The sequence below is a fragment of the Tasmannia lanceolata genome, unplaced genomic scaffold (genome assembly GCF_043159265.1).
Source record: "Tasmannia lanceolata isolate RefF3 unplaced genomic scaffold, GAP_Taslan_0.1 ptg000008l, whole genome shotgun sequence".
Lineage (NCBI taxonomy): Eukaryota > Viridiplantae > Streptophyta > Magnoliopsida > Canellales > Winteraceae > Tasmannia > Tasmannia lanceolata.
This window is the reverse complement of record NW_027518685.1, coordinates 39,224,322-39,250,111: the sequence shown is the minus strand read 5'-3', so window position 1 is coordinate 39,250,111 and position 25,790 is coordinate 39,224,322. Positions and strand designations below refer to the sequence as shown.

Genomic DNA, 25,790 nt, shown 5'->3' with positions numbered 1-25,790 from the left:
ACATAGATGGTTAGGATCAGACTTAAAGATTTAACCCTAAGTATAAAGCCAAGAGAGTCTTGCGTGAGAAAGGGGGGAGGGGGTCTCATTTTTTTTAGAAAAACCAAGAAGCAGAGAGAAGGAGAAAGAGCCGCCGCCGACCATCACTCCTCCGGCAAAGCCTCCTCCACCAGCCGCCTTCCACAAACCCCCCATTCCTCCTCCTTCCCCTTCACCTCTGCAACTCCTCCACAGTACCCATCTTCTCCGGCCACTTCCTCCTCCACCGAGCCACCACCTCCATTAAACCCTCTCTCAACCTCTATCACCACGATCTTCAACCTCCACTACATCAAACCCATTTCACAGCCGCCCACCACCGTCAGCCACCAGTTCCACCTTCACCTCTAACCCAAACCCATTTCAAAAAAAAAAAAAACCCAAAAAACCAGCCACCGTACCCCACCCATCACCATTTTCTCCACCACAACCACCAAACCCACATCCAGCAAGCTACCCATCTTCTCAAACCCTCTCCTCCACCCCAGCCATCATCTACACATCAAACCCATTTTTTGCAAACCCTTCTTCTTCTTCCTATCGCCATTCCCACCACCACCCACCGGCCGGAATCCGGCCGAGCCACCCTCTTCACCACCTCCATTTTTCTTCTTCTTCTACCACACCATCAAAACCCACTGAAACCCATTAGCCACCGAACCCATCTCCTTGATTTTCCCTAATCTAAAACCCACCATCCCTTTTCTTCTCCACAGAATCCCCATCTGTGTTAAACCCATTTTATTTTCTCCTCCTCCCTCTTCATTTTTCCCCCAACCACCCACCTCCACCTTCTTCCACCTCCGGCCACTCCTCCGGCCAAGCATCTTCCACCGCCATCCAAACCCACTCTCAAAAACCCATTTCTCCACCTCCATTGAAACCCTCTCCACTACCGGCTACCTCTTCATTTCACCGAAATCCATTCCCCTCCCTCTCCACCTCCGTCCACCATTGAAGCCACACACATCCCCTGTTTTTACCACTACCAGCTACCTCTTCATTTCACCGAAATCCATTCCCCTCCCTCTCCACCTCCGTCCACCATTGAAGCCACACACATCCCCTGTTTTTACCACTACCAGCTACCTCTTCATTTCACCGAAATCCATTCCCCTCCCTCTCCATCTCCGTCCACCATTGAAGCCACCCACATTCCCTGTTTTTACGCATGATCTATTTCTAACCCATTTCATTTCACCAAACCCTCTTCGAACCCCCCCAATTTCCCATCATTTTCGTTCTTTGTATCTAATCCGAAGGAAGGAGAAGAGGGTCATCACATTGCCGTCTAATACCGCCATCGTCCCTCTCACATCGGGCTGCGTCTGTTGCCTTTGCGTGTCCGTGAATCCACCATTGCTAGCGGACTTCCCAAAGAATCAAGGAGCTGTCCGTAGCATCAACCTACTGTAAGTGTAGTCGCCACCTTCAAATCTCTTTGTGCCTTGTTCTTGATCTTATGATATATTAATGTGCACATCATTGCTGCTAGGGTGGTGCTGCGATTTACATATGTTTTGTGTGGAGTTCGAATAAAAAAATTATTATGCGAATAAAGGGTTGTTTTGCTGCATTTTTTCAATTCATGTTTTGTTCGATCCATTTTTTATATAAAGGGAATCCGATTTCATAACAGATTTTACAAAATCCTGTAGGTTCGGGGATAAATTGTTAGCGAAAAGTAAGTTGGGCTCTCAGAGTATTGTTCTCTTTAGTTGTTTATTTCTTCCAAGCAGTTGTGATTTGAAATTTGTGCCTCGTTACCAAGTGGTCCAACTCTTGTCTTTGGAAACCCCCAAATGCGAGCAATTTCGACTTTCCGGACTCATGGTATATTGTTTTCTGCTCGGGTGTGCAAAGGGGTCTGCCGGTTTTACATGCTCGCCACTCAATGTTCTAAGCTTTAGATCCATACATAGATCTCTCCTCTGCTCTGTGTCGATGCATTTGGGGAATTGTAGTTTCCATACTCGGATGGGTAAGTTTTCAGGCTATGTTTTATCACTTCTTTTCCTCAGCGTGTGCGCGCGTAGAACTTCAGTGCGAAATTGTTGAATTTCTAGGCAGCTGCTCTTATCGAGGAGCCCTTCAAGAACTTGATCTTTCTTCTCAATTTAGTTCGCAGCCCTGTGGGCAGCTAGCGCCTTGAAATAGAGTGATTTCTATAGGATCATCGAAACAGAATAGTGGCTACTGGGTCCGTTTAGACTTTTGATCTCACCCTCATTTTGTTTCTTTGATGTATATGTTTTAATTCTTGGACTTTGATTCATTGGGTCTCGGCTATGCTTGGTTTATTGATTTCTGAAGACAGAATCTAGTCTCTTATTACTGTTTTTATTCAGACTCCATGGTACGGAGTAGATGTCCGGTACTAGCTTCCTTTCTTTTACCCTACCATCATAGGGTTTAGGAGCCTGTCCTATCCATTCTAGGGTTTGGGGAGTCTGTCATACCCTTGTAGAGTTTAGGATTCTGTCATTTCATCTTTCAGAGTCAGTCTTTAGCATAGGAGTCAGTCCTTCAGTCTTTCAGGACTCAGTCCTGTCATCATAGGGGTTAGGATTCTGTCCATCCCCTCATCAAATCACGTGATTTTTATCCGCTCCTGCAAGGTATAGGATGCTGTCCAACCCTTGCAGAGATGTTATTCTGTTCATTCCCCCGCAAAGCATAGGATGCTGTCCAACCTTTGCGAGATATCAGGAGTCTGTCCTCCCCTTGTGATGATAGGATTCTGTCCTCTTGTGTCAAAAAAATCAAAAACACTTCAAAACATCAAAAATCTCAAAAATCTCGAGTCATTAGAGTGTAGTTAGGAAAATTTGGTCCGAACTACGGATGGCTTGATCCCTAGCTGAGGGGTACGTAGGCAGCTCAGGCGTGCTGCTGGCATCCTGAGTCCAGTCACCCTTTCTTTTTACACTATTTTCACACACCATTTTTGCACCCTTCACCTTTTTTTTAAATCACCATTTTACAAATATTTCTCACCTTTTCGTCCACCCAAGTTCAGTCAAACCTTTTTAATAAATATTTTCAAACATTTCAAAACAAAAGCAAAAATGGGCAAGGATGGTTATTGCCAGGTCACTCGGAGCCCTCTTTTCATTCCATTTTCGGTTTCAATCGTGATTTTCTAGTTTTCATCGGTTTTCTGACGTTTTATCAGGTTTTGGGACGGGCGATGACGTAGCGTGGCCCCTTTACAGGGATTGCCCTCGCTGAGCCCAACGATAGGTCATGACGATCGCGAGACTTTTCCGATCTTCAGCAGATTAGGATCGCCGGGCTTGATTCCTTTTGAATCGCCCTCTGAGCCTATCGTGTGTTCCATCTTCTTTCCCCTGGCATTTTTTTTGGTTCTCACATGCCGTTGATTTTCCGATTTCTTTCTTTTCTTACACCTTTTAGCTTGCTGTGTGCTTATCTTAGATTTCTCATGCATTCTAGTTTGTTTGTTCTTCTAGCGTGCGATCGATTCCCATTTTCTTAGTCTTATCTCTTGCATAGGCTTGCATGCTAGTGTGTTTACTTTACTGCTTTGATTGCTTAGCTATAGCGTTTATTCATTCGTCTTAGCTTGATTATCTGTCTAAACTTAGATATTTATATCTGTCATTATCTGCTTAGCTGTAGCTATGCATGCGATTGTTTATTGCTTTCTTAGATGTGATGAGTTAGGATTAGATGCGATGAGTTAGGATTTGGATTTTCACTTTTTTTGCCCATCCCCGGGTCATGCATGCTTAGATAGACGTTTTCTCGGGGATGATTGTTCCCATTTCACATGATTTTTGCCCAAAACTCTTCAAAGTTAATAATAAATGGCATAAGAGACCAGGTGCTTGCACTTGGGCGAATTGGGGGCGCCTAACCCCTTCCTCATTCGTCATCAGGCACGGACCTTTTGTATCTCTGGTTATCTGTTGCGACAGAGCACAGCATGGGATCCAGGGCCTACTTCCTTGGATGGCGACTCTTTCTTTGTTTAAGGTGCGTCTCGAATCCGGGCTGGTCCCCGAATCGAGAGGTATCTCACTTTACATCGCCGCTCATGCTGTGAGGGGCACTCTTTCGAGAGTTCCTTGGTGGAGCTCTCCTTCACGTGGATGATCCTGAGACTTGCGTGGGGGCCCGTCCCCCCGCCTCTCTCGGATCGGGGTCCACAGTATGCGAGCGAAAAAAAATAGAACAGAGAAGCACACCGCACAGTAAACCAAAGAGTTATAGATATATATATATATAGATGATGTGAAATGACATACATAAAAGTGCATACAACCAGTCAAAGGACAAAGTATCCACGACACATCATAACAGTGACAGAATTAGATTAGCCGAAAACATCCCAAAAAAGATCCAACTGACGACAGAAGCATCTAGCTAAATAGGATCCATACAACTAACTTATAGTCCAAAGACGACCGAGGCAAATAGAAACATATAGATAAGCCTAATATAAATAGAAGTCTGAGCAAAACGGGATCCATAATCAGAGAACGAGAGCCATCTACTGCTCCGGAGGAGGCGGTGGCTGATGAGAAGAACTGCCCGGCTCCTGGCCCCACTGGCCACTGGAGATGTAGCGATAATAGGCGGCCCACTGGTCATCAACGTGGGTAGTCATGGTCTGGAAGCGAGTAGAAATCTCAGAGTCGACATGGGTAGACAGCCGCTCAAACTGTGAGGCCATGGATCGCTCAATAGCCTCCTGCATGTGAGCTAAATCATGGCGAGTGCAGAACTGAGATGTATCCTGTGACGGCTGGGGTGCTGGTGCAGCCTGGTCCTCGGCTTCGTAGCTCCCTCCATCGTTAGAATCAATGTCAATCGCTGCTTGATTAAGAGCCATGCGATTAAAGGTCTGATCATCAAACGGGGCAGTCAGAGTCATGGTCATCTCTCCATCCAAGATGATGCCAAAGTGGCGGAAGACACGGGTGAGAATCATGCCGTATGGCAAGGAAGAGCGGTAGCGGCCAGGGGTCTGAAACATATAGCGAAACATGATATAAGGCAAACAAAGCTGGCAGCCCTCTAGGATGCTATAGATAATATATGCCTCTAAGGGTCTTAGGGCTTCACGCATCCCAGCACGAGGTATGAAGATGTGGTACATGAAGTTATGGAGCATGCGCCCAACCGGAATGAGGTTGGCAGATTGTACGGGCATATTAGGGTGGTAGCGCCGTGTTATCCGATCATAGACAGTGTCATGATCAATATCATCAAGTGAATGTGTCCCATCTTCCGGCCAAAAATAGTGTAAGAGGCCCTCATGGCTAATCCCAAGAAGTGTGGCAAAAAGTGTGATAGTTGAGTTTGATGACTGTTTTCTTGATCTTAGATTCGATTTTGAAGAAGGAAGGGGAAATGGTGAGATTGGCATAGAAGAGACGCACCAATCGAGGGTAAACGGGTTCGTTGAGGTGAAGGATGGGTGTCCAATGAAGGGCATCAAATTTGGCTTTTAAATCAAAATTTTAAAGGACAGGGGGATCAATGTACCTATCGGTGAGGATGCCCCTAGTGCAGACGTCGGCCCAGAGTTTCTTGGCCTTATCACCAGTGAAATAGCAGTTGGACACAACCTCGGCTGCCACAGCCTTGGCCTTCGCCTTCTTCCGTGAAGGCCGTTCTTCCTCGGGAACTTCTTCAGGAACGTATTCGGGGTCTTCAACTTGGGAGGAGCCTCCAATGTTGAGATTTTTGGTTTTAGGAGGCATGGTGAGAGGAAATGTGGGTGGAAAGAAAAAAAATGTGTTTAAAAAAACGTAGCCCTAAAATGGAGGAAAAAACAGGAGAAATAGAGAAAGGAAGAAAGAAAAAATGAAAAAGGGGTGAAATCCTAGGGTTTGAACGGAAAAAACTAGGGTTTTAGGAAGAAGAGAGGGATTTGGAAGGGAGAAGAGGGTTTTGGAGGAAGATGTAGGGAGAAAATGAAGAAAAACAAGGAAAATGGAGTTAGGGTTTGAAGAGAAGTGGAAGGAAGAGGGAAAGAAGAGAAGAAAAATAAAAAAAAAACTGAACTGGGTCCAGGGTTATGACGCTCTTGGCCCGATTCTCGGAGCTCCGAGAAAAAATCTCGGAGTTCCGAGAACACACAGATTTTTTTATTTTCTACTGGCCCGAATCTCGGAGCTCCGAGCACCACCTGGACGAAATCTCGGAGTTCCGAGAACCTTTCCAGGTTCCCTCTGCTCCTATTCTCGGAGTTTCGAGACACAATCTCGGAGTTCCGAGAATTTTTTATTTTTATTTTTTTTATGTAAGGAGGACATAGTTACACACATACACATAGATAGATATGTATATAGGTGACATTTCAAGTACAAACCATGATCCAATGCATGAATTACACATATGACTTACCGAAGATTTAGATGTTGGCACATGGCCAAAGTTTTAGGTATCTTAATTAAGGGTGATGATACCGACTCCCCCTTGAAATGAAGTGGGCTATGGGTACCAATTGAGTGAGTTTTAGAGTTATGGTTAGATCATCTAAAACCATGTAGTCACTATCAAAACAAGAGATATATATATAGATATATACAAGGAGAATTGTGTCTTCTATTCATGCTTCATGTGCAAATTCTTTGACTTGATCCAAACTCCAAATGTTGAGTCCACTCCTAAGGTCACAAAATCGATCCTCATTAAGGGGTTTTGTGAAGATATCCGCCAATTGTTCATTGGTGTGGATGTACTTAATTTCAATATTCCCTTTTTGAGAATGATCTCTTAAGAAATGATGCCTTACCTCAATGTGCTTAGTTCTAGAATGTTGAATTGGATTTTTTGTCAAGTTGATGGCGCTTGTATTATCACAATGGATTGGAACATTACTAAATGCAAGATTGTAGTCCATGAGAGTGTTCTTCATCCATAGGATTTGTGCACAACAAGCGCCGGCCGCAATGTATTCTGCTTCAGTAGTAGACAAGGCTACCGAGTTTTATCAATTCTAAAGACATTCCTAGAAATTGACAAGTGCCACTTGTGCTTTTCCTATCAATTCTACAACCAGCAAAGTCGGCATCCGAAAATCCTACTAGGTTGAATTCATTCGATCGTTCATACCATAAACCTAAAGAATGAGTTCCTTTGAGATATTTGAATATCCTCTTAACGGCACTCAAATGAGACTCTTTAGGACCCGATTGAAACCTAGCACAAATACACATGCTAAACATTATATCCGACCGACTAGCGGTCAAATATAATAGACTACCTATCATTCCTCTAAACTTTTTCTCATTAACCGGTTTCCCACTTTCATCCTTTTCTAATTTGGTGGAAGTGCTCATAGGAGTTGGCTTGATTTGTGAGCTATGCATGCCAAATTTCTTAAGGAGTTCCCTAGTATACTTCTCTTGGTTGATGAAAATTTCATTTTTACATTGTTTGATTTGAAGTCCTAGGAAATAGGTAAGCTCTCCCATCATACTCATCTCAAACTCTTTTTTGCATGGATTGTGCGAATTCTTCACACATCTTATCATTGGTAGCACCAAATATTGTATCATCTACATAGACTTGAACAATAAGCATATATTTTTCTTTTCTTTTAATGAATAAGGTTTTGTCAACCGTGCCCATTTGAAATCCACTCTCTAATAGGAAGGAGCTAAGCCTCTCATACCAAGCTCTAGGAGCTTGCTTTAGACCATACAAGGCTTTGTCCAACCTATATACGTGATTAGGGTATTTGAAATCCTCAAACCGGGAGGTTGTTCAACATAAACTTCCTCCATAATATACCCATTTAGGAATGCACTCTTCACATCCATTTGATACAACTTAAAGTTTTTATGGGATGCAAATTCAAGTAGCATCCTTATGGCTTCCAATCTAGCAACCGGAGCAAAGGTCTCATCATAATCGATACCTTCCTCTTAGTTGTAACCTTGGGCTACCAATCTAGCTTTATTCCTTTGAATATCTCCATGCTCATCGAGTTTGTTTCTAAACACCCATTTTGTCCCAATAACCGGGTGATCACTAGGCCTAGGAACTAACCTCCATACTTGGTTTCTCTCAAATTGGTTTAGTTCCTCATTCATAGCAATCATCCAAAATTCATCATTTTCAGCTTCTTTTATGGACTTGGGTTCTATTTGGGAGATAAAGGCCATGTTGGCACAAACATTCTTATAGTGAGATCTTGTCTTAACTCCTTGTGAGGTTTCACCTATGATTTGAGTAGAAGGGTGACTAGACATGATTCTACTATGTTTGGGAAGACCTTCTACTTCAAGTTCTTCTATAGGTTGACCTTCTAAATCAAGATTTTCTAAGGGTTGAACAATGGACTCTACTTGGCTATGAGGCTCTAAAAGATTGACACCGTCATCATCTTCATTAATGACTTTAGGAGGTTCAATTGATTCATCAAATTTGACATGCACGGATTCTTCCACAATTTGAGTTCTTTTGTTATAGACTCTATAGGCTTTACTATGGGTTGAATAGCCTAAGAAGATACCTTCATCGGATTTTGAATCAAACTTGTGCAAGGTGTCTTTCATGTTTAATATAAAACATTTACAACCGAAAACTTTGAAATAGCTAACTTTGGGGGGTGTTCCACTCCATAGTTCATAAGGTGTTTTGTTAAGGTGAGGTCTAATGAGCACTCTATTTAAAAGATAGCAAGCCGTGTGAACGGCTTCCGCCCAAAAGTTTCTTGGAACATTGTGCTCATTTAACATGGTTCTTGGCATTTCAATAAGTAATCTATTTTTTCTTTCAACTACCCCATTTTGTTGGGGAGTTTTTGGAGCTGAGAAATTGTGCTTGATTCCATTTTCATTACAAAAGGTATCAAACTCAATGTTCTCAAACTCGGTTCCATGATCACTTCTAATTTCATTTATGAAAACCCCTCGTTCATTTTGAATTCGCTTGCACAAGTTGACAAATTTCTTGAAGGTTTCATTTTTACTAGTTAAGAACAACACCCAAGTGAACCTAGAGTAGTCATCAACAATCAAATATACATATCTACTGCCTCCTCTACTACGAATTTTCATGGGGCCAAATAGGTCCATGTGAAGGAGTTGTAGTGGACAAGAGGTAGATAATACACTTATGGGTTTAAAAGAGTCTTTATCATGTTTTCCATGAATGCAAGCAGTACAAACTTTATCTTTAATGTATTTGAGTTTAGGTAACTCTCTCACAAGATTCTTAGAAGATAATCTTGAAATCAAATCCATATGAGCATGACCAAGTCTCCTATGCCATAACCAAGGGTTATCATCTATGGCGGAGAGACATTAGATGTTTTGATTTTCAAGGTCTTCCAATGCTAGTGAATACATATTGCCATCTCTATATGCAACAAATTCAACTTCATTATCTTTAGCCTTCAAAATCTTACATCTATCTTTTTCAAAAAGAACTTTGTGACCAAGATCACATAGTTGACTAATGCTTATCAAATTAAATGAAAGACCGTCAACAAGCAAAACATGTTCAACTTTAATGTCCTTAATTTTAATGGTACCTTCACCGATGATTTTGCTTCTTGTATCATCCCCAAATGTGACATTTCCTTGATGACTCATGGTGACAAAGGCGAACTTGGTTACATCTCCCGTCATGTGCCTTGAGCAACCGCTATCCAAGAACCACTTGTCCTTTGAGGGTTTTCCTTTCAAGCACACCTCGGATACGGAGATATCTAGTGTCACATCGGCGAGTCCCATGAAGCAAAGGTCATCTTCATCATTTCCGTTGGATCCATTTCCGGATGAAGCACTCCCTTCATCCCAAGCCACCGCACACAAGGCCTTTTTGCCATTTCTTCTATTCTTCTTATCCTTGTCATTGTTGTTGATGAGTGGGCAATTTGGCCTTATATGACCAACCTTATTGCACTTATAGCATCTCATTTCCTCTTTGCTTGAAGGACTATTTCTTCCTTGGCTAGAGTTGCCTCCTCTCTTGAACTTGAGAAATTTTTTGAATCTCTTGGTGAAGAGAGCAAAATCATCTTGTGTGTCTTCTTCACTCTCTTCCTCTTCACTCTCAACTCTTGCTTTAAAAGCTATTCCTTTCATTTTTGTATCTTCCTTTTGTTTGTTTAAGGTTTCTCTTCCTTTTAAAATCATTTCAAAAGTTATTAAGGAACCTATTAAGTCTTCTAAGCCCATTTTTGATACGTCTTTTGCTTCTTCAATGGCGGTGACCTTGGGATCTCAATCTTTAGGTAATGACCTAAGTATTTTGGTAACTAAGTCCTTGCTAGATAATTGTTTACCTAATGATCTCAACCCATTTGTTATGTTTGTGAACCTAATATGCATTTCGGCAATGGTTTCATTAGGGTCCATCATGAATAGTTCATACTATCTAAAGAGAAGATTCATCTTGGACTCTTTCACTTGATTTGTCCCTTCATGAGCTATCTCTAACATATCCCAAATCTCTTTAGCAGTTTCAAGAGTAGAAACTCGATTGAACTCCTCGGGAGATAAGGCACAAATCAAGGCATTCATTGCTTTTGCATTAATAGTGGACTCTTTTCTTTCACTTTCATCCCATAGTTCCATATCAACACTAGGTTCTTTATATCCATTTTGGATACTTCTCCAAACATCAAAATCTAAGGATTTCAAAAATACTTTTATTATAGCTTTCCAATATGGATAATTTGAGCCATTGAAGAATGGAGGTCTAGTAGTGGATTGCCCCTCATTGCTATGAGAAAAGGTTGCCATTTGGATATTTTCCTTTTGGTTTTCAAAGAGAAATCCTATGTAGGAGCATATCCTTTGATACCAAGTGAAATTCCACTTAGCAACCCAAGAGGGGGTGAATTGGGTTTCTTTTCAAATTTTAAGGATTTTGAAAACTTAGATTACCCTAATTTTAGATTGAATAGGAAATCAAAAATAGTATTTAAAGCAATAGTAAAAAGCTTACCACAAGAGAAGAGGTGAAGAGACAAAGAAGCTTTGACACAAGAATTTTTATAGTGGTTCGGTCTTAGCTCAAGACCTACTCCACTCTTCTCAAGTTACTCTCCTTGAGGATTCCACTATCTTCTCCAAGGAACTTAAATTTGGCGTTCCTTCCGCCTTGTACAAATCGAGCTTCACGTTCCAAGGGTCTACTACGGCGCCCTTTGTGCCAAATACAAAGAAGATGAAAGATTTTAGCTTGCTTGCCTCTAGATAGGCTAATTACAAGTAAAGCTCACTTACTCTCATAAGAAAATGATCAACAAATGAAAACACAAAAGTCTCTCAAGAATAATCTAAGGTAAAGGCACAAGAGAGAGATGGAGAGTGAAAATCTTGAGGAGAAAGAGAATCAAGCCTTTTAGTGCACTTAGAATATTTTTTGAACTCCCTTGTTGGTTCCCCAAGAGCCCCAAGGTTTATATTTATAGAGGGGAGAAAATGTACCTTTTTTAAGCTCCCCAACGGTCTTCTCGGACTCCAGGCTCAGAGCTCCGAGTCCTTATTTTTTTGAACCTGGAACAATTCTCGGAGCTCCGAGAATAATCTCGAAGTTCCGAGAAGCCTATAATCAGCAGAATTTCCTGTTTTTATTGCTGATTTTATTTGGGCTTTTGGAACTCTAATTTATCAAGTTAAATGGAATGTCATGAGGGTCCAACAATGTTGGGACACCACTATGATCATTCACAAACCCATTAAGTTCTATTTAGTTTGATTTTAACTCTCCTTTGTGCCATAGACCTAGATTATACATGAAGGACCATTTACATCTTAATTCTACTTGGTCTTCAATCTTGTTGGCACCTTGTAGAGGCTTTGACATGTCTTTACTCAACTCCATTGATGCTTGAGCCAAGCTTGAACTTTTGAGTTGATTGCCATTCTTGTTAGGTTAGAGTTCAACCTTGTCTTTGAATACCTTTGAGATGGTGATGCCTTCTTCATGCCTTTGATATCACTTTGAGCTTGAATGATTTGTCATTTGTCATGCACTCTTGAGGATGCTACGCTATCAACACCATAACTTTGCCAATGGAAATCATTAGTGTATAAAACCTTTATTTTATAACAAATTGAGTTTGTTAATCATCAAAACATTTCAATGGGAGTACTTGTTGAACCCTTGGGCTAACACCATGCCTCTGAGCAGAAACACATGCCTCCGAGCATAAACACATACCTCCGAGCAAATACCAACGCCTCTGAGTAGAAACCCATGCCTCCGAGCAAAAACCAATGCCTCCGAGCAAAAACCCTTGCCTCCGAGCAAACACTCATGCCTTCGAGCAGAAACCCATTCCTTTGAGCAAAAACCACTTGCCTCTAAGCACAAACCAATCCTTCCAAAAATTCAACTTTCACAAAAAAATTATTTTCTTCATTCTGTTCCTCTTCAATCAATTTTGGGCCAGTAAAAATGTGCTGTCTGTTCAGCTTTGACATTCACGTGACAAACACGCTCTGCCCATCTGTAGACACCCCATTTTGACTGCACCCTAAACCTTCCAATTTTGTGCAAAACCTTATCAAATCAATGAATTGGAACTCCAAATTCTACCCTAAGCTTGGTTAGGGTCCCACTAAGGTTCCTGCAAAATTTTGTTGAAACCCGAATGTGTTTGCCTAGCAAACGAGCCGAGGTAAGTGTCGTGGTGCAAGTTCAAAAGGGGTGTGGATTATCCTGGATGGGGCCGAACCCGGGCCGAATGGGACAAAAGTTACGAGCGCGCCATATCAATTTTTCGCGCGTCTTATCAATTAGGGTGCCAATTTCAATTCTTAAAAATGCTATAAATAGCAGGTTAAGTCTCTTTTTAAGAAATTTTTTTTTTCATTTTCCCCCTTTTACTGAGAGCAAGTGAGCGAGAGAGATTTTCTCTCCAAATTTCCGATCCAAACCCTAACTCTGATCGTTTTCTCTGGTGAAAATTGTCGGAATCCTCGCTGAAATCCTTGCCGGAGTTTCCTATTCAAAGCTATTAGCAGTTGTTTCTCTTCTTGCTAAGTTCTATCGTCATTTTCTTAGATCTAAACCCTAATCTCTACGATTTTTTTACTCGATCCATGATCTACTTGTAGAAAACCTTAAATCATCAACTCTAAGTTTTAGATCCACTTTCTTCAACTTCTATTTCATCTACTATTCTTCTCTGATCGTCCCTCCGGCAGATCCGACCGGATTCCGGTCAATTTCTGGTTACTCTATTGAGGTTAGAGGATCTCGACAGAAAAAGTGAGAAGATGAGATCTCTAGTTTCCGGCGAAGTTTATTCGGTTCAAGCACGATTTTGCCTATAAATCCGAACTAATTTCAAGATCTGACTTTTGATTTTTGCTGGAGATTCTAGGCATTAGACAAATCAAGTAAGGATTCAAATTATGTCATCATCTTTTCATGTAGTTTCTTTCTCGATCTATTTCATTTCTATATCTGAATTTATTTAATTTCATTGCTAAAATTTGGGAAATTTCTATGAGAAAATGATGCATTTCATCAATTGTTTGTATATAAAGTTTGTTTTAAAAGAGGATTCTTTGCGAAAATGATGCATTTTTCCTAAAATTTGTCATGAATTTCTAGAATCATGTTGATAATGAGATTAGCCTATGTTCTAACTTCAAAATTATGGTAAATTAGTATAAAAGGGGGTGGGAAAATGTATTGATAATAATTGCCTTACCCTGTATAACTTCAGTGTGAGAAAATGGATGTTTTGAATTGTGATCATGAACATGTTCAATTAGCCTCTGATTATACTGAACTATTTTCGTCAGAATGTGATTTCCTCATATTGGCAAAATGATTACTGCTATTTGATGACATAGATGTGAGATGTTTGTCTTATTTTTTAGTTTTATGTTTATATGATTTTTAAGCTTTAGGCATAAATATTGAACTACATAAATTCCAAGAATGAACATATCCCTCTTAATTCTACATTTACGTGTCCAGTAGACATTTTTAGTACACTTACTCAGTTGGTTAATTCTTTAGAGATATTACTCCTGGAGCATGTTTATTGGAATGGGAAATATGACATGAGCACATCAGATTATGGAGCTATGCATGTTTGGCAATTTTTTTTAGGAATCTTGAGTTTTCATGAATAAATGTTGTAGTTTCTTTTTCTTCCATCCAATCTGTAAAAGTCATTTGGGAATTATAGGACTGTTGAAATTTTGGCTTATCAATTCTCATGTCCCTGTTAAAATAATGTTGTTCACTGGACATGTGGTGAAACGGTTTTCACTTTGATTGAATCAATATGAATTTGTTCTTCATCATTGCAAGGAAAGGGTTTAGATGAAACTGTTGAGAATAAAGTTTTCCCTTTCATTTATGTCTGAAATGCTTGTAGCTAGGTCTTTGCAAGCTGATGTTAATGTTGTTATATTTGGATAATTTGCATACAACCTGTTGCTTCTTGCATAATAATGTGTTTCTCAAAATGATTCTCTCTTTGTAGTCATTATAAACTCTTGAAATTATATTAGTAAAGTCTGAAAAAAAAGGGTTATTGTTGCAATGAATAGAGGTAGATAGTTTGGAGTTATCAAACATAGTGATGGTAATATTTTTTCTCCTCTCTTTAATACTTTTAGTTAAGGTGATTTTGACTATGTTAAAGTCATGATAAAATTAGTTATAATTTTCTTTAAGTTCAGTTTGAATGTGATGTGATTTATTCATATATATTATACTGAATTAATAATAGCACTATTAATTTTAAAGATTGCATTTTTCAATGTTGTATTCTTCAGAACTTAGTCTCTGAGTTTATTTTGTATACATACCTATCATGTTGTCAACAGGATATAATGGTGTAGATGATAGCTTTTACCCGTTGCATAGCTTCATGGAAATAGAGCGGTTGAAATTTTGTTGTACACAAATGAAAGATCCGAGGAAGGAACAATTTAGCCTAAAGTTCCTTTTTGGAAATATTATTGGAGAAGCATTAGATCCATTCAATTGGTTTAATTCTTAAGCATCAAGCTTTGGTATCCTTGCACTTCTTTATTGCAAGGGCGATGAAGGCGTTAGCCCAAGCCCATCCATAGGGGACTCGCTTAGTCCAAGTAGCACTCCCCTCATTTATTTTTAAGACTGGCCCAGTCGTTTAGATACCCTTAAACCTTAGGAGCCTTATCATTGCAAGGGCAATGAAAGAGTCATCTAGAGCCCACCATCTAGAAAGACAAGCTATGTCTCAACAAAAAGATCAAACCCTTTTAGGAGACAAGCTATGTCTCATGTAGAAATGCCACACCCTTTAGAGAGACATGCTTTGTCTCATAGAAAGCTTACATTTTAGGGAGACAAGCTATGTCTCAGCGGACAAGTCGAACCTTTTTGGAGACAGGCTTTGTCTCATTGGTCATAATGTTCTCAGAGTTTATGAGACTTGCCTAATCTCGGTGACACCCTTATTTGTCCTCTCTTCTATAGGAGACAGGCCATGTCTCATAAGCATCAGCGGTTATTTTTCTTTTAAGAGACTAGCCTAGTCTCCCTGGCATCGTTCTCCCCTTTTATAGAGCTACTGGTTTCGAGCCTGTCCTTAGCTAGAGTTAGCTAGATAGTCTATTTTTAGCATAGGAGTTAGTCATTCAGTATCAGGAGTCTGTTCTATCATCATAGGGGTTAGGATTATGTCCAACCTCTCATCAAGTCATGTGATTTTTATCCACTCTTGCAAGGAATAAGATGATGTCCAACCCTTGTAGAGATGTGATTCTATCCAGCTCTCCCCGCAAAGCATAGGATGTTGTCCAACCTTTGCGGGATATCATATAGGAGTATGTCCTACCCTTATAATGATGGGATTCTGTCCTCTTGAGTCAAAAACTCAAAAAACATCTGAAAAATCAAAAATCTCAAAAATCTTGAGTCATTAAGAGAGTAGTTAGGAGAGTCTGTTTTCGAACTACGTTGACTTGATCCCTTTCCATAGGGTACGTAGTGCAGCTTGGGATCCACATCCCAAGTCCAGCCAAACCTTTCAAAATAAACATTTCAAACCTTTCAAAAATATAAAATTTCTTCAAAACCTTTTCAAAAAAATCTTCCCATAAAGTTAGGAGTCTGTCCTAGATATTTGGGGTGTTTTTGAGTTAGGAGGCTATCCTGTTTGTGTTGATATGGTGTGTCTTGTCGCGTGAGTGTCCCTAGAGTTAGGAGGCATCGAGTCATGGTCGGTTAGACATTTAGTTGAACCAATGGCTAGACTAGGAAGCATTTAGTCTGCCCAGAGTTTTCCTTAGGATGCACGGCCTAGTTATACATAGGATGTAGGGTCCACCTGCATTAGCTTAAGGCTAACCAACTTGCATTAGTTAGGGCTTATAGAGAATCCTAAAAATTACAATTCACTTGAACTTAACCAATCGTACAAAAATCTTTAAAAATCAGTCGAGTCTAGTTGATCGAGTCTAGGATAGCGGTTCTAGATAGTTACGCATCGTAGTTTATAATAGGTCATCGAACTGTGTTGATTCTGATTCATCCCGAGGCCGGGATACGTAGAGCAGCTAGGATGGATGGCCATCTTGGTCCGAGTTAAGTATTGCATTAGAGTTTTAGGGTTTGTTGTGTCGAGTCGAGTGTAGAGTCAAGTCGTGATATGTGTTTTGTTGTGTTTTCTTACTTTCATGTACAGACCCTATACCTTTAGCTATAGCATACATGTGTTTGCACACCAGAATTTAGACACCAATTAGGTATGACACTCATAACCTAGTTATTCTTAGGTGACACTTATTTCATTTCTTTTGTGTGTGCTTCTTAATCATCTCTGAGACATGCATGATTAGATAGACATTTTCTCAGAGATATAGGTTCCCATTTCATATGACTTTCACCCAAAACTCTTCAAAATCAATAAGTAAATGGCATAAGAGACCAGGTGTTTGCACTTGGGCGGATGAGGTGCTCTTCGGACCTTCCAAATTCGTAACCAGGCACGAACCTTCTTTTATATCTCTGGTTATCTATTGCAACATAGCATAATATGGGATCCAGGGCCCACTTCCTTGGATGGCGACTCTTCTTTGTTTAAGGTACGTGCAACAAAACATAATATGGGATCCAGGGCCCACTTCCTTGGATGGCGACTCTTCTTTGTTTAAGGTACGTCTTGAATCTGGGCTAGTCCCCGAATCGAGGGGTATCTCACCTTACATCGCCACTCATGCTGTGAGATGCATTCTTTTTTAGAGTTCCTTGGTAGAGCTCTCCATTCACGTGGATGATCTAGAGAGAGACTTCTCTGGGGCTCGTCCCCTGCCTCTCTCGGATCGGGGTGCACAGGAGGTCTAGAGGGGGTTCACATTCAGGGCTATTTTCATATCCCTATCCGGCTATCCTGAATGGGGTGGCGAAGCGCAACGCGGACCATATCGAAGTTCAGTTCGTTGATCTAATGAAGTTCCGCGCCGAACCAACCAATGAACCTCCAGAGCATTTCGTCCCTTCCCTGTCTCAAAGTTAGAAGAGTGTCGGCTGGTTTCCTTCGGGGCCGACTGTTAACGAAATAGGCGACAAACTCCTTCCCTAGTTCGTGAAAGGACTCGATTGAGTTTGGCCTCAATCGGCTGACCAGTTACTGGCATCTTTCTTTAGGTAGGCGGAGAAGGCCTTGCACATTGTGCTGTCAGAAGCGTTCTTGATCACCATCGCACTGTGGTAAGCTCGAAGGAACTCGAGAGAGTCGGATGACCTGTCATAGAGGTTCAATCGAGGCATGTCAGAATTCGTACCAACGACAGCATTGGCGATTCTTGGGACGAATGGAGAAGCGATCTCGCTATCTCATTCTGCCAAGAGGTCTGGGTCACAGGGCGCCTTCATTTGCTGTTGGAGTTCTTTTATCTGGCGTTGGAGATCAGCCATGATAATGGGGTTTTCTTCTGTTCGGTCGTTTCTCGTCAGGCTCTCTCTGTGTGGAGGTATCTGATCATCAATTTGATGAGCCAAATTTGTGGGTTCCGCCATTGGGTCATTGCGTCTTCGATGGCGATTATCACGACGATGGTCGGATGGCAGGCTGGTGATTGATGCAGATCTTTGTTGATGTTGGCGGGGTCTTTGATTCCGAGGATTTCGTCCTTCTGAGGATTCTTGCTCCTCTAGAATTTCAGCGGGAGGGATTCCCTCGCCTAGTGGGTTTATAGGCAGGGGTGGCCACCGGTTGAGGAGGGATTTTCTGAAGTATTTGTTGGAGGGCGGCTGCGATGTCTCCAAGTTGTTGTGTTAACTGATTGAAGGTGGTCATAGTAACTGGAGCATCGCCGGAGACAACCATTTCTCCTGTTTCCTCCGGTTGTTCTCGGTCTCGTTGACTGGCTTGGCTTCTCGTAACCATTCCACCGTTAGGTTGGGAGGTAACTTTCGACTTTGGCATAGACGGGTCCCACGGATGGCGCCAATCTGATGACGCCCAAAATCTGACTGCACGAACTAGCTTGGCAGAACCTGGAATCCTGCACTCACAGAAAAAGTGTCAGTGGGCCCGGAGTTGTGGCTCCGGACGGCCACTTCGACAGTCAAGTCAGAAATAGGCAATCACAGACAATGGACGATGAATGGGGGAGGGCCAAGCCAAGTTACCAGACCAAAGAGGGAAAAGGTGAAGGAGAAGGAGAATTGACTGAATGCGTAGACCCCTCTTTATAGGGGAGGAGACCCACGATCATGGAGATATCAACTAGGCCTTTAATTTAGCCTACATGGAGCGTGATGGATGGAGAATAAGATCGTGAAGATATGATTTCCGATGATTCTGTGCGGAGATCTTGGACGGTGGCCTAGGCGGGATGTTTCGAATTTGAATATTGCGCCTTGCGTGTAACGGTAGTCCGGATTGGTCGCATAATGGCGAGATTCCCACGATTGTGTTTGACTCCTCCTAAGGTTCGTTACTGTATGAAGGTGTAATCTTGTGGGCGTGATTTGTTAATGAGTGTTGCTTGTGGAGGTTGACGTGATCTAGTCGAGCGGTGAAGGATGGATTTGAGGGTCGGTACCGTGTATACCGATTTTACCCCTAACAATTTTCAAAAAAATAAAAATAGGAAAAAACTTTCAGAATGGAGGACTGAAATGCCCTTAAACATGGGTTAAATTTTCAAATTTTGCCATGATTGCAAAAGTTGTCATCAACTACGGTGGATGTTGATTTTCATCCGGTCGCAGAAGATCTAGCCGTTACTTTGAAAATTTACCAATGTAGAATGGGTATTTTAGTCATTTTCTTTTACGCAAAATTTCATTTTCCCATCTTTATAGCAGATGTCATAAAAGCATATAAAAACCGAAAAGTTACATAGATGCGATGATATCATTCCCCATAATTATTCTTGTAGGAAGGGTATTTTGGTCATTTTCTTTTGGGAGAAATTTCACGTTCCCTTCTTCATAGTAACTATTGTAAAACCAACGCAATAAGGAAAAAATGATAGACAGCAAATAAAAGCAGACTTTATTGCTCCGGACGGCCACTTCGACAGTCAAGTCAGAAATAGGCAATCACAGACAATGGACGATGAATGGGGGAGGGCCAAGCCAAGTTACCAGACCAAAGAGGGAAAAGGTGAAGGAGAAGGAGAATTGACTGAATGCGTAGACCCCTCTTTATAGGGGAGGAGACCCACGATCATGGAGATATCAACTAGGCCTTTAATTTAGCCTACATGGAGCGTGATGGATGGAGAATAAGATCGTGAAGATATGATTTCCGATGATTCTGTGCGGAGATCTTGGACGGTGGCCTAGGCGGGATGTTTCGAATTTGAATATTGCGCCTTGCGTGTAACGGTAGTCCGGATTGGTCGCATAATGGCGAGATTCCCACGATTGTGTTTGACTCCTCCTAAGGTTCGTTACTGTATGAAGGTGTAATCTTGTGGGCGTGATTTGTTAATGAGTGTTGCTTGTGGAGGTTGACGTGATCTAGTCGAGCGGTGAAGGATGGATTTGAGGGTCGGTACCGTGTATACCGATTTTACCCCTAACAATTTTCAAAAAAATAAAAATAGGAAAAAACTTTCAGAATGGAGGACTGAAATGCCCTTAAACATGGGTTAAATTTTCAAATTTTGCCATGATTGCAAAAGTTGTCATCAACTACGGTGGATGTTGATTTTCATCCGGTCGCAGAAGATCTAGCCGTTACTTTGAAAATTTACCAATGTAGAATGGGTATTTTAGTCATTTTCTTTTACGCAAAATTTCATTTTCCCATCTTTATAGCAGATGTCATAAAAGCATATAAAAACCGAAAAGTTACATAGATGCGATGATATCATTCCCCATAATTATTCTTGTAGGAAGGGTATTTTGGTCATTTTCTTTTGGGAGAAATTTCACGTTCCCTTCTTCATAGTAACTATTGTAAAACCAACGCAATAAGGAAAAAATGATAGACAGCAAATAAAAGGAGAAAATTTTTTCGCCCCCCCCCCCCCCCCCCAAGGATTATGAGCCCCTTTTCACGGTGAATTGTGGCAGACTTTATTGCTTTTTGACGTCAAACCAAAGGGGGTGAAAAAATCATTTCCCCACATGAAAAGGGAAAAATTACAAAGATGTAAGTGCCTAACTTCAAGTGAGGCAATGCCAAACCCATCACCCAAATTTAAAGACCCTATCGAGCAATAACTACAATATCATCAATACAATGATGCTGATGATATCATGACCCATCACCATCCATCTGCATCATCTAACCATCACCAACATCCCCATTATCACCATCTATCTCCCTTTTCAAATCTTGTAAAAAAATAAAATAACAACATAAAAATAACCCTATCGATCAAAACTCCATCCCAAATCTCTCTCTCTCCGAAGTTTTTCTTATTCTAGATCTTGATCAAGTCGTTGGAGATCATGCCATTATTTTGAAGATTTACCTTTGTAGACATGGTATTTTGTTACGGTCCTGAGTGGGGGCCACCTAGGTATGGGATTAGGTGGGACCCAGCCTGGTATGAGACAGTTTAAAAGGCCTTGCCTAAAGCATTCCATCAGCTCCCGAGCTTTTGACATATGGGTAAAGTACCTAACATTTGGTCATTTTCTTTTAGGAGAAATTCCAGGTTCCCCATCCTACTAGTGTCAATAAAAAACAAATAAAAAAGAAGGAAAGGTTGCATATATGCAACTTGGAAGTGCCTAAGTGAGGCAATGCGACAGCCCATCATCAATACAAAGATGATGATGATATCATGTCATGACCCCTCATATAACCATCATCAACATCCCCATTAATCCACAGCCCTTTCAAATATCCTTACCATCCTAAATTCCTAACGATAACAGAAAACAACCCTATCTATCTATCAACACTCCATTCCAAATCTCTCTCTGTCCGAAGATTTGTAAAAAGAAAAAGAAACCCTGATTATGTACATAACATCATCATCTTCTTATTCTAGATGTGAAGGGACGGGTCCTGATTCTGTAAAAAAAATCCTAAATGCGTTTTCTTCAACATAGTGAGAGGGAAAAAGAGAGAAAAAAAACCCTAAAAATCATTGTTCTTAATGAAGCGAGCTCTCAAATGGCAGAGGATTCTCATCCTCGCCTTGCTTTCCTTCACTGTCGTTGCTCCCATCCTCTTTCTCCCCAGAACAATCACTCATTTCTCATCCTCTTTTGGTAAATTTCTCCCAATCTCACTTTGTATTGCGAGAAAAACATTTCTCATGTAATTTTCTTTTGCGAATTTTTTTTTCTGTCTGCAATTTAGAGGATATCAAATTGAAGGCTCCTCTAATTAAGAATTGAATAGGGTTGTTTCAAGTTATCTTTGTTCTTTTGTAAAAAAAAAAAAAATTTAGGAAATTCTAAATTTAGGAAATTCTAGAATTTTTTTTTTTGGACTATCAATAGAAATATTTTTCCTTTCAAACTTTTCCAGAAAATTCCTGTAATCCAAACAGGGCCTTAGTACTGTTTGATTCTCTATTTTTTATTTTAATCTTTATTTTCGGCGAAATTTTCGATGCAGCGCGTAAGGAGTTTTTTGCAGATCTCTCCAGCATTGTAAGGCTATTATATATATATATATATATATATATATATATATATATATATATATATATATTGGCATGATTCATTTTTTTTCCATTTTTTTCTCATTATACTGTGTTTACTTTTCCTTTTGAGATTGAAGATGGGGTTTCATTGTGTATGCAGAATCGCGCAAGGGATACTCTGAGATCGAACGCAATCGAGCAGGTTCCTTTTTTTTCTTTTTTTTTTCATTTGGGTTCTTTATGAAATTTTTCTAAAGGATTCATTTAGCCGACCCCAACTAGTTTGGGACAAAGGCTTTTTTGAGTTGACTTGAGTTATTACTTAGATTGCTTCCTTAGAGTTGCAAATGTACAACTCCTCTGTTTTCACCTTATTTTATTCTTGAATGGTTCACCTTTAGGCCCTGTTTGGATTGTGAGAAACACATATTTGATGGAGCAAAATGATATGATTATTGTTAATTTAGCAGGATATCATAAAAAATTGAAGATCCCTTCGAGTAAAGATTGTACTGGGTTGTTTCTCATTATCTTATTTTTTTGGTTAAACGCTAGTAAATTTTATAATTTCTTTCCTTTCCAAACTCTTCAAGAAAATTCCTGCAATCCAAACAGGGACTTAAGAACTGGGTTTTCTTTAATTTTTTCAGATTTTTTTTCCTTTTGAACTTCATTTGCTTCCTTTTATTATTATTATTATTATCATTATTATTATTTATTTTATTTTATTGGATTTGGTCTGGTTTTAATCCAGGAGATAGGTGAAGGTTTGAAGGAGCCGGCACGCATAGTTTATAAGGATGGGTCTTATAGTTCTGTAGTTAGTGGGAATTCTTCGGATGATCAGTTCACAGACAAGGCCAGTGGGAATGTTGGCAAGGGAAATGATTTATCAGAAAGAAATAGTCAGTTCTTTTCTGTTGAAATAATAACATTTCTCTTTTTGATATATGTTAGCCTTTACAAGTCATTACAAGCTTCATTTCTTCAGGGATTACTCGTGGGGGCCGTGATCGGGTAAAAAATCAACCCAAAACTGAATCAGTCCCTTCTGGAGGAAAGGTATGCTTGCTAAATAGTTTTTGCATAAGCTCTAAATTGTTAAAATATCAACCCAAAACTAAATGAGCCCTTCTGGAAGAAAGGCATGATCTTGGTAAACATGGTTTTTTTTTTTTTTTTTTTTTGCATTAGTTCTAAATTGTTCCCAATTTAGATGTTATTTTTTTTTTAAAAAATAAAAATTGTCTGCTTATGAATCTCCTCTTGCTTCTATACCAATATGGCAATACTAAGTTACTAACTACCATCGACATGGTCTCGTCACGATCACTTTTGACTCAATAGTTTTCTATGGTTTTTAACTCTAGATGTATAACTTTATATAAACACAATCACTGAATAAGTTTGTTTATTTATATTATTACATATTATATATATATATATATATATATATATATATATATATATATATATATATATATATATATATATATTTATTGTTTCATACCATTAAAAAATATATATATTTATTGTTTCATACAAACACTTCTTAGGTGTTGCCACTTCATGAATCTATTTAGAAACTGTCACTTCCCCTCTCGTCCAGAATCCGGTCATGTTCATTTTCAAAATGTTTAATTGTTATAATATGTAATTGTTGTGTTTCCATTGTCATCTAATGCCTAGTCCACATGTAATTCTTGATTATTTGATATGAACAAGGTTGCCAGGGCGGGAATTGAAAGCAGGATTCAATTCGGGATTTGAAAGCGGGAATCGAAGGCTCCGGGGATGGTTGAGAGCGGGAATCGTGGGTTCGCCGGAGAGTCGCCGGGAGTCACTGGGGAGTTGGGAATTGCTAGGGATTTGTCGGGGAATCGCCTGGGAATCACGTTTCACAAAATTGGGAATCGGGGTTCCGACAAATACGAACCGCAATTCCCAATTTTCAGGGGTTCGATTCGATTCCCGAATCCGAACCGCGCACCGGGGAATCGAGATTCCCCAGTCCAGGGAACGAATCATGCTCCCTTGGATATGAACATCAATTTGCTACTTTCTTCTACACATTTTTTTGAATGATACGGGACTCTTGTCAAAAGCCTTTTTCAATTTGCCTAGGCAGGGAGAGAAAAAAAGAGCATGAAATTGCAGAGAGCTTGGGTTCTAATAATTCATGAACAAGATTATCATATTCCCACAATTCAATTAGATGCAAAATATAGAAATACCCTCTCTTTGTCCTGCCATTCATAGGTGTTTGTGCCCAAACATGACCTCTTTCATCTGAATGTGTTGGACCATTTCAAACATGGATTTTGTTGTGTTTGGCTGAAACCCCTGGAGCTTGTCTGTGTTATCATCTTCTTTAAATAAAATTTCAATTGTTTGTAAAAGAAAATGTTGCTGACAGCATTTTCAAAAGGGGAGTGAAAAAGTGGGATTAAAATCATTTCATTGCCTTCCATTCTCATCTTACTAGTCCTATTCTTGTATTATTACTCAACTCAACTAAGCCTTTGTCCCAAACGAGTTGGGGTCGGCTAATGAATCCTTTAGAAATTTTTCATGATGAAGGTGAAAGAATCTATCCGACTCAAATTAACTAAGTCTAATCATGACACTAGTTGGGTTCATCTACATGGATCATTTTCTTCCATTCTCTCCTATCCAAGGTCATGTTCTCTGTTATGTACCTAGCCATCAATTATTTTCTCACTGTTTCTACCCAAGTTGTTTTCGGTTTGCCCCTACCTATTTTTCCTCCTTCAACTTGGCACGAGTCTCCTCTTCTTGCTGGAGCATCCAAAGGCCTACGCTGGATATGTCCAAACCATATTAAGCGGTGCTCTCTCATCTTCTCATCAATTGGTGCCACCCCGACCTTTTTACGAATGTCTTCATTTTTAATTCTATCTAACCTTCTCCTATTCTTGTATTATTGCTTTTAAGAATTATAAGACCAACTGCATGCATGGAAACCCACATGGGAAATTTTGAATAACAGAAAATCCCATAGGATCGATGGGTTTATGAGATTCTGGTCAAGTTTCCTTTTTGGATCTATGGAGGGAAATATGAAATTTATTTTTGATTTGGAGTCTTTGGACATGGTTAGAAGGGTTTACGTGGGCAACTTTCTGGTTGTTGATGGGTTGGAAGGAGGGATGCATTGGCAAATTTCAGATTAGTGGCTGCGAGGAAGTTTGTGGGGATATTTGTTTTCTTTTGTATTCAGGAGTTAAGCTTGTATGAAAACTAATCCAAATATGGTAAGGTGAGATTGCAAAACTGGAAATGATAGATGTTGGGCGGGATTGCGAGAATCTTTTGAAACTGCCATTTCCATAAATCGAACATATTTTTTTTTATTTCTCTTTTATTTGGTGACAAATAATATGTAAGCTTCTGTTGTTATTGCTATCTACATATTAATTTCTTTCGGTTCGGAAGCAGGGAAAATCTAACCAAAAATCTGGTGGAGAAGAACTGAATAGACATTCTCAGTCACGGACAGTAACCAATTGGAAGGTAAGAGATATGAAAGATCAGTTGATCACAGCCAAGGCATACTTGAATTTTGCGCTACCAAACAGTAACTCCCACTTGGTAAAGGAGCTGAAACTGCGGATAAAAGAGGTTGAGCGAGCACTTGGTGAAGCCACAAAAGATTCAGATTTGTCTAGGGGGTAAGCCAATTGGCATATCTTGCACACTGTTGCTAGCTAG

At 40.1% G+C, this 25,790-nt stretch overlaps 1 protein-coding gene across 2 annotated transcripts in view; it reads left to right on the top strand.

Annotated features, from left to right (window-relative positions):
* Positions 1-21,227: 21,227 nt before the first annotated feature.
* The window catches only part of LOC143885317 (putative galacturonosyltransferase 6), a 29,031-nt gene continuing 24,468 nt past the window's right edge, over positions 21,228-25,790 (top strand). The window contains exons 1-6 of one of the 2 annotated variants that reach the window (XM_077389425.1): positions 21,230-21,678; positions 22,031-22,065; positions 22,219-22,260; positions 22,813-22,963; positions 23,050-23,120; positions 25,518-25,750. In XM_077389425.1, coding sequence (XP_077245540.1) covers positions 21,564-21,678; positions 22,031-22,065; positions 22,219-22,260; positions 22,813-22,963; positions 23,050-23,120; positions 25,518-25,750 — 647 coding nt within the window. In that variant the 5' untranslated portion in view covers positions 21,230-21,563. Of the gene's footprint in view, positions 21,679-22,030; positions 22,066-22,218; positions 22,261-22,812; positions 22,964-23,049; positions 23,121-25,517; positions 25,751-25,790 lie in introns of both variants that reach the window. The other variant, XM_077389426.1, reaches the window with a different exon arrangement.